This window comes from Amphiprion ocellaris, chromosome 12, assembly GCF_022539595.1.
Source record: "Amphiprion ocellaris isolate individual 3 ecotype Okinawa chromosome 12, ASM2253959v1, whole genome shotgun sequence".
NCBI classification, from domain to species: domain Eukaryota; kingdom Metazoa; phylum Chordata; class Actinopteri; family Pomacentridae; genus Amphiprion; species Amphiprion ocellaris.
Genome location: NC_072777.1, coordinates 33,834,718 through 33,853,010, shown reverse-complemented (window position 1 = coordinate 33,853,010; position 18,293 = coordinate 33,834,718). Strand labels below are relative to the sequence as shown.

Here is an 18,293-nt window from a genome sequence, read left to right as displayed (position 1 = left end):
GTGGAGGGGAGGAGGCCCTCACAAACGCAGCCAGGTACATCATGCTCCGGCTCAGTGTGCTTTGCATTTGAAGGGTCCACACCGACCGGATTGTTGTTAATGTGTGACTGGAGGAGATGGACATGAAACTGTGGAAAACATTCAGCTGAAAAATGATGTCCTGCTAGTCTGCGAGGAATTTACAGGGTGAGTCAAGTCTGGAACACGGCAGAGCAGATGCCACTCTTGATTCTTTCAACTCTGAAACTAGAAATCCTTCCAGCTTTGAGGTTTCGATGAATTCACACTCACTTTGACGCTTGGAGAAGGCATTAGAGTGATGCAGAGGTGGGAATGTTACACTACATTTTCCATACCGAAACAAACTGTGCAGCAATCTGCTCGAATATCTTCAAGACAAATATGCAAGCAAGATTAAAAAAAAGTTTGAAATGATCCTTCTTTCCTGGAAAGTCCTCCCCCCTGTTCATCTGTATATTTCCTTGAAAAAATGTCACCCAGCAGATGAAATGCTAACCAGATGTTAAGCCGCCATTGGCAGAAGGTGTCCTTTAATGCATAATAGCTCAATATCACACAAGTTAGAGCGGCCCAGCTCACGTGTCTTGTGACTTGTATTTGCTTTAAGCTCTGCCGGCAGAGGCGAATCCTTCTCGGCTGATTGTATAAGTCACTTGTTTCCGTACAAGGATGGAAAAATATCACGATCATGCTGGAAAAACAACCACGACATTCCAGTGGAGAGAGACGGCTTCAACAGTGTGCATTTGTGATTATCATACCTGCGTGTAATTTGTAGATAATTGCTAATAACCCAAATATGTCTCGTGTTTACTTTTGTAATTGGATCACATGCTCTCGGGAGATGAGGAGACACCTCTGCAAAGTGTTTCTCCGGGTCATTGTGCAAAAATATAGACAAGCAAATAACAATGAAGAAAAGGAGACAAACGTCTTTATAAATCTAATTAAGTGATACATACATTTGGTGCAGGTATATGCCACATAAAAGCACATTTTCAGAGTCCATTTGCACTGTAAAAACACTCATATCTACTTTCCAATATCACACTCAAGTGCTGTGGCATAAATGTCCATATTTGCTTTTCAGTTTCAAGAAAACAGACAAGAGAAATGCAAAAAAGAAATCAGAAAATGTCCTGTCTTCTTCCATAAATCTCTGGGTAGTATCACCTATTTACATTATATACAGAGATGTCAACAACATGAAAAAATGGCTGTTTTTCATAAACTTGGTTAAAGTTGCAACTGAACGGCACTGAGCCAGCAGGCTGTCCTTGAACACAATAGTCACATATAAATAGTCAGAAAGGTCCTCATATTATTGGAAAATTAAGTGCTGTAGACAATTTGTTATATTTCCTTGTATCTCAATGCCAGACTGTTTATGGGTAATTTGAACTGGAGGCAGTATATAAAAAATCTATTTCATCCAGTTGTATTTGTTTGTTTGAATCTTATCCTTGCTATTTTTCCTTCAAACAATCTCTGTCCATTTCTAGCCAGCCCATCAGCGTAAAAATACAAAGTACCATAAGTGAGATGAAGTCGGGCTCATGTTTCACTGACACCTGATATTCTCCCACAACTGGAACCATAAAATCATCACAGCCGAAATTGTGAAAACAGCTGAACTTGGCCTGAAAGCTGAAACAGATACAGAATACTGGAGCTTTCTGTTAAATATTCAAACAGATCCGTCCACAAACACTTCAAGGCCTCTCCTCTCCCACCTGAACCTGTCTTGCTTTGCTACCTCCAGGTTGGTGTTCGGCTCACGTGTCCAGGCTCTGGCTCTCTTCGGGGTTTGTCTGGTGGCTGTTTGCTTGGTGGTAGGAGCATTTCTTCAAGTGGATGGGCACCGCTTCCTGACCTATGCTTCCTCCTTTTCTAACTTTATCCTTGCGTACCTGAGATGTCCCGCTGCTGCCCTTTGACGAAACCGTCTGGCCTCTGAACAGCTGTGCTCGCTGCTGACACAAACCAATCTTACTGAGGAGGATGAACACATCTCCCCTGAAGGCCTTTGTGAAGATGGCATAGAGGAACGGGTTGGCACAGGAGTTGAGCGGGTAGAAAAGCACCAGTAAAATCTTGGAGTTGGACACAGTGATGAGGGGTCGGTCGAGCACAGCTGACATGGCGTAGAAGGAAATCGGCGCCATGCACAAGAAGTCAGTAAAGATGAGGACAGCCATGCGTTTGGCGATGTTGGTGTCTTTGGATCCGGAGTGGTAGTGCGGGTTGTGCACTGCGCAGTAGATTTTGAAGTAGCAAGCGCAGATGACAAAAAATGCCAGGATGTTGAGGACCAGCACGGACATGATGTAGACCTGAGCCACTGTGGACTGGGTGTCCATCGGGAGGCAGATGCTCACCTTCTGGTAGCTGCTGACGCCGACCAGCGGCAGCAGAGCCAGGATGAGGCAGAAGATCCACCCGCCAAGCATCACAACCGCCGCGTGATGCAGACGCAGTTTACGATCAAGCCGCATTGCAAAAGTTATAGCATACCACCTCTCCAGAGTGATCACCGTTAAGGTGTAGACGGACAACTCGCTGGCAAAGACCGTAAAAAACCCGGCAAGCCCACAACCGGGACCCGTCTGCCAGTCGATCGCATGGTTGAAGTACTCGGCTCGAGTGTGGAGGTCTACAGAGGCGATGAGCAGCAGATAAATCCCCATGCACAGGTCTGCGAAGGCCAGATGGCACATGAGGAAGCGGGAGACTGACAGCTTGTAGTGGCTGGTGAGCAGCACCAGAAGCACCACCACATTTCCCAGAACAGCCAGCAAGCTCACAAACCACACCGACACTCGCAGGAAGCCAAAACCCATTATGTCCTCACAAGGATTGAACTCATCGGGCACCGGTGCACACGCCACCTCCTCTCCCTCCTCGCACACCACATAATCATAGCGACTGTCAAAGTCTTGGCTGTTGTCCTCCTGGGGGTTCTTGAGGGTCTCTCCAAAACCCACATCCGCATCTGGCTGGCCTCCAAAGTAGGTGTGGTAGTGGAGGCTGCTGTGGAAGTCACCTCTCCACCAGTCCTGCTGGGACTCTCGATGACCTCCGTCGCTTGGCTCCTGATCCGGGAGCGTTTCCACGACACCATCCTCTTGGAGGGATGGCATCCGAAGAGGCCCTACAGAGCGCTTGTGATGCTGATCGTAGAAAGCAGTCAGGTTACAGATGATGTACTCCAAATAGCTGGAAAACACATGCAGATGAACACACATGAGACTGTATCCTTTAAATAATAACGTAGTCCCAAATTAGATTTTAAAAACCTGTCTGCTATCTTCACTAGTCAGGGTGTACAATTAAATCATTTATATATTCAGTTGAAGAAAAGGAATTCCTGTTTGGAGAGTCATTATTAGTCTGGCTCAACCTTCTTCCTACAATAACAGCAGTGAGCGACACTAATTATGGCAGCACTGTAAGAAGTTATAGGTAAACACGTCAGAGAGTTGATTCAATCCCTGCCAACATCCACATCATAAAAGTGCAGCTGCCCCCACTTGCTATGGTGGATCATCCAAATACACCGGCTCTGTTTTTTTTTTCTTCTATATACCATCTTTTACACATTTTTCCTAAGGCCTCCACTCCACTAAACTTTTCTGGCTCTCGTAGCTTTGATCAGCAGCAACAAAACCAAGAATTGACGAAAGCCCACCCTCGTTTCTTCTTGAGGTTTTTGAAGCCGCAGCAGTGGCTGGGGTAGGTGAGGTTGGCGACGGTGAGGTGCTTGAAGGTCTTGATGGGCGGTAGTTTCTTGAGGGCGAAGGCATCGCGGGCCTTCAGCTCACGGAGGGAATCCATGCCTGTGGTCGGCAGGGAGGTGATCCCTGTCAGGGAGACATCTCTGAAAGACAGACGGAGAAGGAAAGAGCCTAAGAAAATACATACAGACACATTTGCAGAGATTTTTGGCTTTTATAATGACAGATTGGTAATGAGAGAAAATAGTGTGGTAATGTCAGAGTTACCATCAATGCAAAGGCCCAGTAATTATTACCTGTACAATTATGCATTACTTCATGAGTCAGTCTCATAGCATAAACACTATGGAAACCTTTGGAGAAAAAATCCTTATAAATGTCTAGTTGCAGGTTGTGTCTCTTGATGAAGAAAATAGCACACACCTTTTGCTACAGATACCTTCTAGTGTCACTTGTCACCCCTTTATTCCATTTCCCATAATTCTTTAATCTTTTGTTATTTGTTGCTGTCTGTCAGACCCCCCCTCTTACCTTTTGTTGCCGCACCTTTGCGATTTGCATCTGTCTGCCAGACCCCTTGATTCAACCACCTTTTGTTCTGTTCTATTACCCTATGTTACTGATGAACAACCATACGCAAATTAATCACTATTCACCCTTGTCTTTACATATGCCCCCCTCCCTACTGTTTGACCATTGCTATAAACTGTGGACTCTGCAAATGTTCTTGGTCAGCTTGCCTTCACAGACTCATGCCCTGTGCTGGTAAGCCCACCGTATGCCGGAATACCAATAAACAACCCCACTACAGCAAATTCCGAAGGACTTCTTCAACACTTTAAAGTAGGTGTCGCGATATAGTGGTACTGACTGTAGTAATAACAATAATAACTTTATCTGCATAGCAAATGTCAAATTAGTCGACTAATGAAAACAAGTTCAAAAACTAAATAATACAGAAGCATGCAACATAAACAAGATAAAATAGTCAAGACAGCATCCGTATATAGCACATCCAAGACAATGACTGCAACTAAATGCCCCACAGCAAAAAGGACCCTGATTGGCCTCACAAAAGCAACCCAACAAAACCAAAAACTGCAGTTAAAGCCCTGTAGCGTCATCCAAGGCACGACCACACCAGAGCGATGCACAAAATATAGACAAAACTCCACTAACATGATATAAAACACTGTTCATACTGTGTTTACCATACATACCAAGACTGAGGTGCTAAAGTTCCAGTCATCATGGAGAACCACCAACCAATGCAACAACAAAGCTGGACATCATGGTACAGCAAATCGTATGAAAAATTCAGTTCTAGTAGCTAGCGCTGAATGAATTTCAGGAAACTATGACATTGCGATTTGATCTGTTATATAATTTTGTAAATTCCATCTCCAGGTCATTATTCACTGTGTAATAGATTTAAAACATAATGGAGCATTACTATATGACACCATATCAAATGCACCACTATGAAACAATGAGGACAGCATGAATTTGTAAAATCATTGACATAACATTTTGATCCCTGCACCTCATGCACTGCATACTGTATATCATATACTGCAGCCATTGAAATTTACTACTTCCACTCCTTTATGTTGCAATTTTGATTTGATATTGATTTACTGGTCAGTGCGACCAGTAACTATCTGGTTTTTAGTGTAATACGCTTGCCAAAAACAAATCAAAAACCAAAAAAGAAACACACAGTCAACAAAGTAAAAGATAAATTTCATGATTTTTTTCCTGAAAATTTCTTTTGAGTATTGTGATAATTTCATTATCATGAATTCTTTTGGCCACAATTATGGTGCAGTGAATCTAGTGATAATGTGAAAGCTCTACTCCGTAAGTATTTTCATCATATCACAGATGCCTCCTTTCTGCATGGAATTACAAAATTTCTCCCACAACCGCAAAATCCATATTCGGATACAGCATTGTCACAGTTCGGCTCCATTTTGCTTTGCTGGAACTTCGATTAAGTCTGTGGAAATACTGGATTGAAACATATGTTTTCCCTATGGAAAATATTTTTGTCTTTTCGAGGCAGATTCAGGACAACTTTGGGATCATAAAAATACTTTGACAGATGCAACAAATTACTGGATAACAGGTTCAGGTCAGTCATGATTAAGATCCCTTATGGACAGTTTGGTTGCAGCTTAACAGCCAGGAAGATAAACATGTAAAAAAAAAACTGACAGCAACAAATAATACAATTTTGAAGATGGAAAGAAAGAATAAATATGTACTCTCTCTTTCTCTCTATCTCTCTCTCTCTCTCTCTCTCTCTCTCTCTCTCTCTCTCTCTCTCTCTATATATATATATATATATATATATATGTATATATATATATATATATATAATTTTTAAAAAGCATCCTGATCTTAGAAGCTCAGATGATTAAGTTTCTTACGTGACCATTTAGTGAACTGACTATTTGTAGAGATTACTTCTAATCTTTGGTCTACAGCGAGAGCCTGAAGGCAGAGCAGTGAACTCTGGGTAAAGAGGGTGATCACTGTATGAGAGACCAGTTTGAGCTTGATATAGAACATTTTCTGCTAGGCTTTTTTGCTTGCATGTATTTTGTCATTTTTTGACTGTTTTTATATTTCACATTTAGATTACTAACGACTAAATCACAGAGTACGGAGATGCTGAGGCTACAAATCCAATTACGTCCCTGATACAGTTGATAATTTGCAATTATTTGAATACCGTCATCCCATTAGATTGTGCTTGCATGCTAATATAATACTTTAATGTGACCAGAATGGCAGATACCGATACCTTCCAAAAGCAAACTTTAGAGCAAATACACTATCAGCAAATCAGAAGATCGAGACATGATGAGACCGGAGAGCCCATAGATGGATTAAACAACACCGTCCATCTGTTTCCTAGAGTGAACTCCTTCATCTTTAAGCAATTACATGTGGTATTTCTTGCACTTGGCCGTCATGCCAAAGCCAGCTCAACCTCATCGGGACAAAGACATGCAGGGGGATTGACAATCTCACCAACATCCTGTGTGATCCCGTTATCAGGACATTCACAGCACCGGACACTCCCCCCTTAGAGGGGTCAAAAAGAGTCCAAGTTCTCTTTTGCTTTCTTTAGTTTCCTAACCCATTACACCTCCAAGTCATTAATTAATTTCATTAAATGGAATAAAACACAAGCCAAGCAATTCCACAATCGCTAAAAGCTCAATTGTTCTTTTTTAGTCCCATTTGCTCTCCCCACTTCTCTGTCCTCTGCTCTCTTTTCCTCTCATGGGGCTCATTGTGTAAAGGAGCGTTGGTCTGATTTTGTCATTTCCAGATGTTTCGTTCATGACCTCATGGAGGTGACCTCACTCAGGACATGTTCCTCGGCGGAGCAGACGAAGAAGTCGTGCACATAAAACCCGTTTACCTAACCAGACACTTAACGGTTAGATCAGAGCCACAACAGCAACCAGATAGCCGTGGTAAAGGGTCTCCGCATCGAATGTCCTTCAATACGAGGAAACGGCGAGAAAGACAAGAGTATCGGAGAAATGTCCTAAGTTTCTCCATCGCATGCTTGCACACAATGCGTGTCAGGTTTCGTGGTCGAAGACACAGCTGTGGAAGAATTATCTTTACTGCGTCCTTTCTCACAGACATGTCTTATCTAAGCGGCACATTGTGAATAAGGACGAAATCTAATGTAACACAGTGTGAATAATGAACAAACTAGCTCTATTAGTTATTGATATGTTCCCCAAAATGGTTTGCTTCTTGAAATTCCTAAAAATGTAGTGTCTGCATAATGAATAATGTGACATTTTGGGGATTCTTTTGCCTTTCGTGCTGAGAGTTTGACATAAAATCAACACCACTCTCATATCTGTAGTAAAAATATGATTCTACAGAGAGCAGCTGAAAATAAAGACTTAAAACAGGGAAAACTAAATTTTCCTATCATTACCTTGACAGCTCACAGATTAGCACCTTTTAATCCTTTTATCCAACTTTCTGCAAGAAAGTGAATAAACAAATGTATTTCTCAAAATGTTGAACTACTATAAAGTGAGATGATGTTGTAGGAGCCACTAGCTGTGTGGCAGAGTGAATTTGAGACAAACTTTTAAAGTAAAATTTTGAATAAAATTTATACAAAGAAGATGCAAATTAATCTTGTATCCCATAGCTGCTTAGAAAGGAATAAATTAGGCTGCATACTGTTTTCAGAAGGCGGCAGTATGGGTTTAACTAGGTGTCATTTGCCAACTAAAAAACCTCAGAGAAGGGAAAGGTAGAGACAAATCTTTGGGAATTGTTTTCAGTTGGAAAAGTTGTAATTATCCTTTTATGTCAGTTGATATCGGCTATGTAAAAGAAGCAGAAACAGCTGATCAGTAATGCGAGTTAAATTCTCAACTTCCTGTTAAACAGTCTTTAGCTTTGTTCATTCAACGGTATGATACAAACTCTTGACAAGCATCATCATCATCTGATAGATCGCCAGTCTGTCACAATGCTAATTGTACAGGACGTAAGTTATTGTACGAAACCAATGATTTTCGACCAACTAGCAACGCTGGGCAGGACCTCGATACTCCATCTCCAACCACTTGGTCACCACAGGGTAACTTTTGGTTGCAAATGAGGTTGTCTGCGTAAAATGGTAGCAACTATTTCTACAGTGTAGGGTTAGGGTTAGAAATGGTGATGTGTCGTCCATCATTACAGAGTCTACAGTAAAAACTAAATCGTGGACGCTCTCTTTACTTTGCTACTGGTCATGCCCAACCAACTAAACTGAAGAGTTCAACATTTCATCTGTAGGGGAATATACACTGATCAGCCACAACACTAAAGCCACTGACAGGTAAACTCTCATCTTAATGCCAGGCTTCACTGGGAAATTTTGGGTCCTGGCTTTCATGTGGAAGTTCCTTTAACATGTACACCCTACCTAAACATTGTTCCAGACCAAGCAGATCCCCATCATGGCTGCAAAAACTGCTCAGGAACAGCTTGAGGAACATGACAAAAAGCCCAAACAATTGACCAGACCTCCAAATTCCTCAGATCTTAATCTGATTGAGCCTCTGTGGGATGAGCCCAAACAAACCTAATCCACGGAAATCCCACCACAGAACCCACAGGAACCAACATCCTTGTGCCAACGTCCTGGTGCCAGACACCACAGGAACCCCTTAGAGTTTAGTCCATGTCCTGACCATTTAGAGCTGTTCTGGCAGCACATGGGGACATAAGCAATATTTGGCAAGTGGGTTTAATGTTAGGGCTTATCAGTGGTATGGATCTTCATTTAAAACTTTTACAGTGGCTTTAAAGTTTGCAAACTTAATGTACTCTGACAGTATAAATAAAGATTCCACCGAGATCCAATTTATTGAATGCCTTAGACAACGTGACTGGTGTCAAATTTCAGGGCTAGTTTTTATAGATGTTACTGATGGTTCACCTTTTAGGATTTACAAATCTGATAAGAGTGGTTCCAAATATCAACCCTTCAGATACTTACAGAAGCAGTGGGCCGCTGATGGTTCCCACAAAGGCCCTGTCGTCCACCTTGGTTAAGTACTTATTTCTGTGAAGGTCGCTGGACAGAACAGCACAAAACTTAGTTATTCTGCACATTTCAGTCAAGGCATGTAACAATATCTTCTTCAGCCTCATCACTGCACATTCCTGTGTTTATTTTCTCTCCTTTTGGGGGTGAGACACGACATAAAAAGGTCTCACTTATACTGTTGATTCAAATTAGCTGGTGTAAGATATGATGGTGTAGTTCTTAAACACCCTCACTACACATCTCCCCGAATCCCTTAAATCTAATAAGGATAATAGACCTGTGAGGGGTGTGTTTGTCTTGGTCAGGCTGTGCTGGGATCAGTTCTCCCCTCAGAGCAGATCAGTTGCCAACACAAACAGCCATGTGGTAAGACTTACTAGTTACTTAATTGGGCTCTTATAAGGACCGGGGCTGAGTGTAGGTGTTGTAAAAGAGGAGAGGGCTCTTAAATTAATATCATTAATACCTCATATCCTGACTGTGCAGGATTCTGGACCAGCGGGAGAAAATAAGATAGGAAAACATGTTGCGACCAAAAGGAAAAAGAAGGAATTCTTACCTGTCTGCCTCTCACCAACTCAAAATTTATATGAATAATACAAAACTGATTCCTCCAAGTCGACAGTGTCACTGAGTGTATGGGAGAGGGGAACTCCTAATGCAGACTTCCTGATACCCACTTTTGGAAGCATATTTTCCCATGAGAAATCCATCTTGCTAATCAAAAACTGGGCTTAAGCCCTTTTTGAATACATATGAGAAGGCCCATAGAGACCCGACTGTGATCCCGCTGCTTTTGTAGTGTAATTTTGGGTAAGGAAATACACATCCCAGATGTCAGAAATCGTTTAAACCAGGCAAAATGCTGCGTAACCTAATTGTTTGGGAAACTGGAAGGCATTTAAATTGACCGGTTTCAGTGTAGCAGTGAGAGATAGTCATGCAGATGTGATAAAAACAACAAAAACAAACTTAAAACTGAAAGTTCATCAAGTTTAGAAAGAATTAGTGTTGAATCCAACATAACAACTCTATGACTCTGCTCTGATTATTCAGTGTAGTGATGCAGCTGAGCAAAATAAAGTTTGGCATTTTGGAAACTATTTGCTGTCTTGCAGAGTGTTTAATGAGAACATTGCTACCAGTTTTTCCAATGTGAAGCTAAAGCCAGAGGCAAGTTAGAATTTCTACCTTATAATAAAGTTCTGCAAAGTTTTACTAACATTTTCAGCAGGAAGTTCTTGTTTTATTTTCCAGAATGGTTTCATAAAGGTAGCATAAAGTTCTCGAGACATTCTAAAAATGTTTTCTAAATGTTGCATGGAGAATGTCTTTTCTTTTTAATGATAATGTTCTATATTTATATACAACAACATCCATAAAACATCCACAAAATACTGCAGGAAAAATATTTAACCTTTATGATTAGAATGCTGGATAAAAAAAAATGTTCTGTTTTCAAGACATGTTTTTGAATGTTTGGAAGGAAGAACATTTTCTTCCTTTGTAAAGTCTGAACTTTTCTTTTTTAAATTAGTTATTTTTAGTTTAACTTTTACAGTTTACTGTTATTTTACAAATTTGTTCTGTTTAGTTTAATTGCAAATAATAATGAGTAAAAACCCTCCACAAATATTAATTAAATGTTAAAAAAAAAAAAAAAAAAGTTTTACAATTATTTTTTCTAATTTTTTAGACATTTTTCTGTAACTACCATTTCTGTACAAAGGGGACTTTAGTATTATTAAATTAGAAATATTTTTCAATTTCTTATACAAATTTTAATATTTTTTCTGTTATCTGTAAGCTTCCATTATATGTCTGTACTTTAAAAATGGTTGCTATTATATATTTTATTTTCGACTACATTTGTTTAATCAAAATACAAAAATTAATTAATTAATTAATTATATGCTGTATTTGGGCTACATTTTGTAGGCTAAATGTTCTTAAATAGATTTTTCAGTGTATTGTTTTTATTTTGTTGTATCTTCTGACAAATTTTCACCCTTTTAAAAAAAAAAATGTGACAAAGCAACATAGTCTGTGGTTTTGACACCCTTAAAACATCCTTGCAGTTAAAATGTTCTGTGTCAGCTCCCATTTAACCTTCTACGAACATTATGCTAAGTGAGGAATAACCCTTAAAGCATTCTTTGGACATTAGAATGTTTTTTTTAGAAACATTACTAGGAGTTGTGGGTAATTGGCAGCGTTGTGGGAACAATCAGCCAGTTAGCGTAGCTTCACATCAATATAAAGACTGGAAACAGGAGGAAACAGCTGAAACGTTCCCACAGCCAACCTCCAGCAAAACAACAGCCGTCATTGTTACTCTGTTTTTTACAGTGCAGATTAAATGAGATGGGACCTGTTAATAAGTTTAGATTTAAACTCTGCCTCCTTGAGCCAGATGAGCGTTTTCTCTTTTCTCTCTCCCACTTTCCATTCTTCTCTATCTGACTCATCAGCTGCTGGCTATAGCTTCATATTTATCATGCACGCTCTCGACAAGAAAGGGAAGAAGCTCGTTTCGTAAACCCCCAGACTATTCAGTAATTATTTTGTGAAAAAGTGAAATCAAATTAATTAAGCATGACGTCTCAGTTTGCAGAAATACCTACACTTGATCTAACTTGGTCCCGTTGAAGGCGTGATGTTGTATTTCTCTGAAGCCGTTTCCGTACAGCATCCTGGAACAACAGATTAAACGGTAACGTGAAGAGAAAAGCATTCATTGCAGCCTGTCTCTTTAGATTTAACAACCAGGCTGCTAAATGAAAATATTTCCCATGTGTTGATCCCTCATGCGCAGTGACAGAGATAAGTGGAAGCTACTTATTCCTCATTTTATGGTGAGATTTTGTCTTTTTGTGTAATTTCGCGGTTTTGAAACCCAACATTTACTTCACTTCCCTCCCTCCCAGCCCTAACCACATACATACGTGTGATTGCCTGTTGTGAGCGAGCGTCTGTGTACTTGTTTTTCTATCTTTGTGTGATTCAAGTGAGGTCAGGGTGAGGATATGTTTTTACAATGAGGTAATTTTGGACTGTCCCTGTTCCTTCCAGTGACTATTTTCGGGTTTTGGCTGGATTTAGAGATAAAGAATAGCATTTTCTGTGCAAGTATATAAAACAAATATCCATGTATTTGCATTAAATGTGGGAATTTTTCTTTTTGCACATTTATGTACAGCATATATGTGCATCTTTGTGCTGTTTATATATCTCACACTGTCAGCACGTCGCTGGTGATGCCACGGAACGAGTTGGCCGGGATCTCGTTAATGTAGGGATGATCAACAATCTCCCTGCACAGCGAGACACAGAACAGAGAAGGGAACAGAGTGAGACTGTAAATAAATACCTTTCACTGGAAAGTGGCGTGTGGAGAAATGCGGTGTTGATGATTGTATTCTCAAGTATTACAGCTCGGTAGGAAAATTAGATTTAGGAAATAAAGGAGGTGACAGAGCAGGGGACAACACAGAAACTGGAGATGGAGCTCATTTTATACAGACAAGATCCACATACAAGCACACATATAGCATTTGTAGAATTTTGTGTATCAATAACAGACAATCAAGTTAGTCAGAAAAGTGGTGGAATTTCTCCAAATTGAGACCACATTTCCCTTAATCCCTGCTGTGTCAAAAAGGTTGTGACTTACATGGAAAACAAAGGATCATAAACATGCAAATTTAAAAAAATAAATGCTGTTTATTTCCTTTATTATTTTTAAAAATCCTTAAAAACTACATGCCCCTAGGATGGAAAAATAATTAATTTCATATTGAAAACAATGCAAATAGCAATTACAAAGGCTGAAATTTAGGCTTAATGGTACGCAGAATGTTTGTCAGTGGTTTTACAAATTCATGCCATTGCTTTTGAGTTTATCTCCCAGAGAAATACTCCGCCACATGATTTAAATCTGTTACATAGTGAATATTAAACTGAAACAGGACTTAAATTGCAATATTTGTCAAAAAAAAATCACAATTTATCCTTAAGTGGTACCAATTGCAATAGAGAAACACATCCATGTTCCTGTTCTGTAAATATGAATTGTGAGGAAAAGGCTGATACTGGCAAATTATCTTCGTAACACTCTTATTTGTATACTGTATTACAGTACAGCTTCTTATACTCAAAGTTAACAAGAAAATATGAGCTAAATTCACATAAATGCTGTTAGTAAATGTATTAATTGTAATTTTACATCATAAGAACATATCTATATACACACATGCACCTTTTTGCAAGCATGAATATTGAATATTGAACAGTGCATTTTGATTAAAAGGTATAAAATTACAGCAGCTTACAGGATGAAGTTCATGTCATTGGAGTGGATGTTGCTAAAGTCAGGGAAGAAAGTCAGGCCGGTGTTAAAAATCCCCCTGAATTCCACAGACAAGGAAGCAATCATGAGATACAGGTGATGAAACGGAGATTATACAGTGGGGCACCTTAGGTCTAAATGGGTTAAAGATGTACTGCCTTATTATTCACTGTCTGCTGAATTACATCAGACTTGGACAGATTAAAGAGACCACAATGATAGACCTAATCATTAAATAATAACTGGTTCTATTCATTTAGGAACCAACTTGAGAATCACTGTCAGATTCCTGCCTGTTAGAAAGAACAGAAGCAATGAGACAACATGTTAAACTGCTAAACTTTGGCCTTCTTGAGGGAAAAACGGCTTTTAGCTGTCTACCAAAGAGTCAAGAATTTATGAGGTTGATAGGATGCTGCAGGATTTCAACTAAAATGGACTCTGCAGTGGCTTTTCCATTAAGCTCAAATGAAGCGAGACTCCGTTTTACCCACGCAATGCCCTGAATAGATCAATATTGCAAAATTATTAGACTTAGGAATTTAAAATATATACCATTTGTCTTTTTTGGTTTTTGCAGTGTTGACAATATGTGGAATTCTACCAAAAAAAGAGCATGTTCTGAAAAATGCTTACAGATACTTGAGGTTTGGAAGGTGTTTGAAGGCTTCTGGGTCCACGTACGTGAGGCTTTTTGCATTCCGAATCTCTCTGAAAGAACAAACACAAAGACGTTTCAGCTGTTTAAACTGCACTTAACCTTAACTTAAGCAAACTGACTCAGAGCTTAAGGAAAAGACTGAAGTGTGTCATGAAGTATTCAGAAACACAAACTGCACAATCTTCAGAGAACAGAGCAAGGTGCACGCCAATGTGCGAGAGAAGGGAAACTTGGTGCAGACAGCCAGGACCGGAAGTAGAGTCCAATTAGTGTTTCATTAGCGTGTTTACTCTGGTCCGCCCTGGGCTGGACTGAACACTTCACTCTGCTGTCTGAAGCCATGTGGAGCTCTGGAGAGTCTGTCCTGGCCCTTCTTCACACACCTGGCAAACCTCACCGAAGGTCCCTGAGTTGATGAGGTTCACCTTCCCAGCGCTGTTGTATAAAAACCGAGTCTTAAACCGAAATATCAGAAGTCCGTTAAATCAGCAGATGTAATCATTACATCTGTCAAGTTGGCTGCAAAACCCCTGAGTGGCAGCAAGTCAGTGAGCCGAGGAAAACTCCCATAACTGAGAGTTTGAGTCAAAATTATTTGAACTCCAGAAGGTCAACCAAATAGCACGGTTGGGAATTTGATTTCCTTTTGTTTGGTTATCTGGTAATGAAAGTTGGTGTTTCTGCGGGTGGTTCTCTTCTCTTTGTTCAGCCGTGGTGACTTTGGCTGGTCATACTAACCAAGCAATTCAAAAAGGTTTGTGCTCTTGAAACCAGCCTTACCAAACAGTACGATCAGGTTCATATAACGAAGACAAACAGCACTACCATAATAAAGAATATTGATCTGTCCTACACAAACGAAAATGTGGAACAAGCTGTTTTTGGATGCAAAAAAGAATCAAATAATTTTGCATTACTAAGAGAAACTAAATAAAATGTATTTTAAAAAGGCAGTTTTGGTCAGGTTAAAGCAGAACTTCTTTATTTATGCTTTCGCCACTTGTTGACAGCAGAGCAAGTCTGTATAAACATTTATATACTATCATTTAATGCAGTTGTTACAGTGAACGCCATAAATTGTGGATAAAGTACAGATATAGCCTCCAGGTGTAAAAGTTTGTGCCTAAAACCTGCATTCTTTCTAAGAACCATCAGGGGACAACGCCTTTGTTTCTATTTGTACAGAATTCTACGAGGAAAGGACCCTACTTCTCTCTTGTTTTGTTACCTCAGTAAGCAATTTTGTAATCAGTTTATGGTCTCAATTGCTAGTTTCAAGAGTCAATGCAGCATGGTGTTCATTTTGTAAATGATGGTTTCCCTTTATGGTAATATAGACAAGAAAGTAGGGGATATATTTGGGCAGGGCTACTTTGTGATTGACAGGTTGCTGTCACCCATAGTGTCCTCAAGTTCTCAATCAGGTTCACACCTCAGTCAATGTCAGGTTTAAAAAAAAAGAAAGAAAACCACAGCAGGCAAATTTCAAACTCGTGGTTTTAAAATGGTAACATAACCAATAATTGTATTTTTATTCATCCACCAAAGACAGAGCAACGTTTGCCATCATTTTGAGTTGTGTTTCTGGCTAGCAGGCAGACATAAGGTCAATACCATACAATGTTTTTCGCTTTGGTTTGGTCTCCACCATCTTATGAGAAAAAAGGTCTGGGTTTTTAGCTGCTAAATGCAAGATGTCATGTTTGCAAAGTAGCTGTTGAATTTGTCTATTTATATTGTAATCTTTCTTGCTGGAGCGGTACATATGTTTATAACAGCTGTTTTCTGTACACTGTAAAACAACCTCTAAGAAAAAGCAAGATTTGGTACACGGGGCACCAAAAACTACAGTGAAATAACTAAAAAACAACCATCTCATAAAAATATAGTATTTTATTCTTATTTAAAATACGCTTCTACATGTAATCATGTGCATTTTTGATTTTGACATGTTTTAATTAAGGATATTTGCATATGTAGAAAATAAATTGCATGCGTGATATGATAATAATGTATAGGATAAATAAATACATTTGTCTTTACATATAAAAAATAAAAATATGGCAATTAACAGCTAGTGATTTTATTGTTATTTTAAGACTGACATGTCAATTCTTTGTGTATTTTTGTAATTTTATCGATATCTTGTGAACTGTAAAACAAAAATGTAATAAACCTGTACAATTACTTTATTTTTTTTGCATTGTATAGGTGTGAGACTGATCCAAAACAGTAAAGTAAAACCAAAAAAATTAGCTAAAAGATGCTAAAACGGTTCACAGAGTAAAGAAAAATTACACTTCACTATGAGCAACACCGTTTACATTATACAAAATCATTTAATACCATAGTTAATATAAAATTATCATGAGTACAACTTTAACTACAGTCTTAATTTCCTGCACATGATCCAGTGCTGTTGCTATGAAGATAAATTACACACTTTCCTTTGTGCCACACATTTTCCTATAATTACCAGAGAATGTCGGAGCTTTTATAAAACATGCACGTACAAATTGAAGCATTATCGCAGCATATCATTTGCAAACACAGGACCAAAACTTAGATTTGAACCCATATGTGCATCCTTGCTCCCCCAGAAACCTAAGAATTGTTGAAATTGGTGGTTTCATTTGATGGTGGCACATTTCAAACTCCCCCCCAGCCCCCCTCTGAATTCTCAGCTCCAACTCAAGTCCTTGATCCACAGCTGCTGTCGGCCTCAAGCAGCCAGCAGGAAGCAGAGCATTAATTTGTGTCTGACCCTGAAGGAAACCTGAGAGAGATGCCATTATCTGATGTATGGCACTACACCACACCAATCAGTGGCAAATAGGCCCCGGAGATCCAAAATACACCCCCAGAACACAGATACAACCCTCAGCTAGCAGCTTGAATTATTGCTTCTGTCTGCATTTTGATATGTGGAATTTAGCAGCTAAGAAGGGAAGACTGCGATAATTAAGATAGAAATGACAGCCAGATGATGCATCAAGACACGTCAGATTAATTTCTGCGGCTGTTAATCATAGCTACTGTCTGGAATGGCCACATTTTTAGGAGTGGAAACAAATTGCGTGCACACAAACTGCTGTGCTACAGGATGCTGTAACTTGGAACAAATCATTCACATAGGCAGGAAGTCTTGCAGTAATATATGAAGTGCTAGGAGGTGTTCTGCTGGAAAGTGTGTGGTCCACCAGGAGACTCGGCCATAAATCTCTATCCCATAATTGAGAATAGAGTGCACCTTGCTAGACTTTTTCCCCTGAGCTGCTTCAACAAGAGCTGGAGCATGAAGAAGAGCAGCAGAGAAGCCAAACACCGGCTGCTCTACAGCCTCGAATATCCAAATGAACTCTGCAAAAACGCACCAAATGCATCCAGATAATGAGTTATTTCATCTAATTGAATTGTTTCTGATCAAATCTGCGTTTAGTAATCCCACAACAGGATTATTTCTTTAACCTCATGAATTGGCAAAAACATTTCTGCACCACCCTGATGAGAAGCAGTAAGCAGTGTGAAGGAGAGAAATAAGCTCCAAATGTGTTTTTTTTTTTCCTTCCTTGCTTCCATTTGCTGCCGGCAAGGTTCAAAATTAAGCATTTTTTCTCTCCAGAGAGCAAATGGAACAGCTTAATCAATACAGATCAATAAGAGTGTGCCCTTTTCCTTTAGTTACTCACATGTGGGTGATTTTCCTCAGGCTGTAGAACGAGTGCTTCTCCAGCCGCTGCAGCATCACATCCACGGATATATATCTAAAAGAGATAAACAAAGCTTAAACCGAATCTAAGGAACAAATCGTCCTCGTAATATAAAAATAATGACTTTTCTCGAGCACGTGACTCTAAAGAATCAAGGTGTTGTGCTGGAGTGAAATGTGATGACATGTTTTCAAATATGAGTTTAAGCGTGCGGTTCTAAAAATGACAC

The 18,293-nt window shown here is 39.6% G+C and overlaps 1 protein-coding gene across 1 annotated transcript in view; it reads right to left on the bottom strand.

Annotated features, from left to right (window-relative positions):
• Positions 1-952: 952 nt before the first annotated feature.
• The window catches only part of tshr (thyroid stimulating hormone receptor), a 28,064-nt gene continuing 10,723 nt past the window's right edge, over positions 953-18,293 (bottom strand). Inside the window, exons 3-10 of the mRNA XM_035948589.2 lie at positions 18,044-18,118; positions 14,330-14,404; positions 13,677-13,751; positions 12,582-12,659; positions 11,970-12,038; positions 9,295-9,372; positions 3,710-3,898; positions 953-3,237 (exon numbers count right to left, since the gene is read on the bottom strand). Of these exons, the coding sequence (XP_035804482.2) occupies positions 1,797-3,237; positions 3,710-3,898; positions 9,295-9,372; positions 11,970-12,038; positions 12,582-12,659; positions 13,677-13,751; positions 14,330-14,404; positions 18,044-18,118 (2,080 nt within the window). The 3' untranslated portion in view covers positions 953-1,796. The remainder of the gene's footprint in view (positions 3,238-3,709; positions 3,899-9,294; positions 9,373-11,969; positions 12,039-12,581; positions 12,660-13,676; positions 13,752-14,329; positions 14,405-18,043; positions 18,119-18,293) is intronic.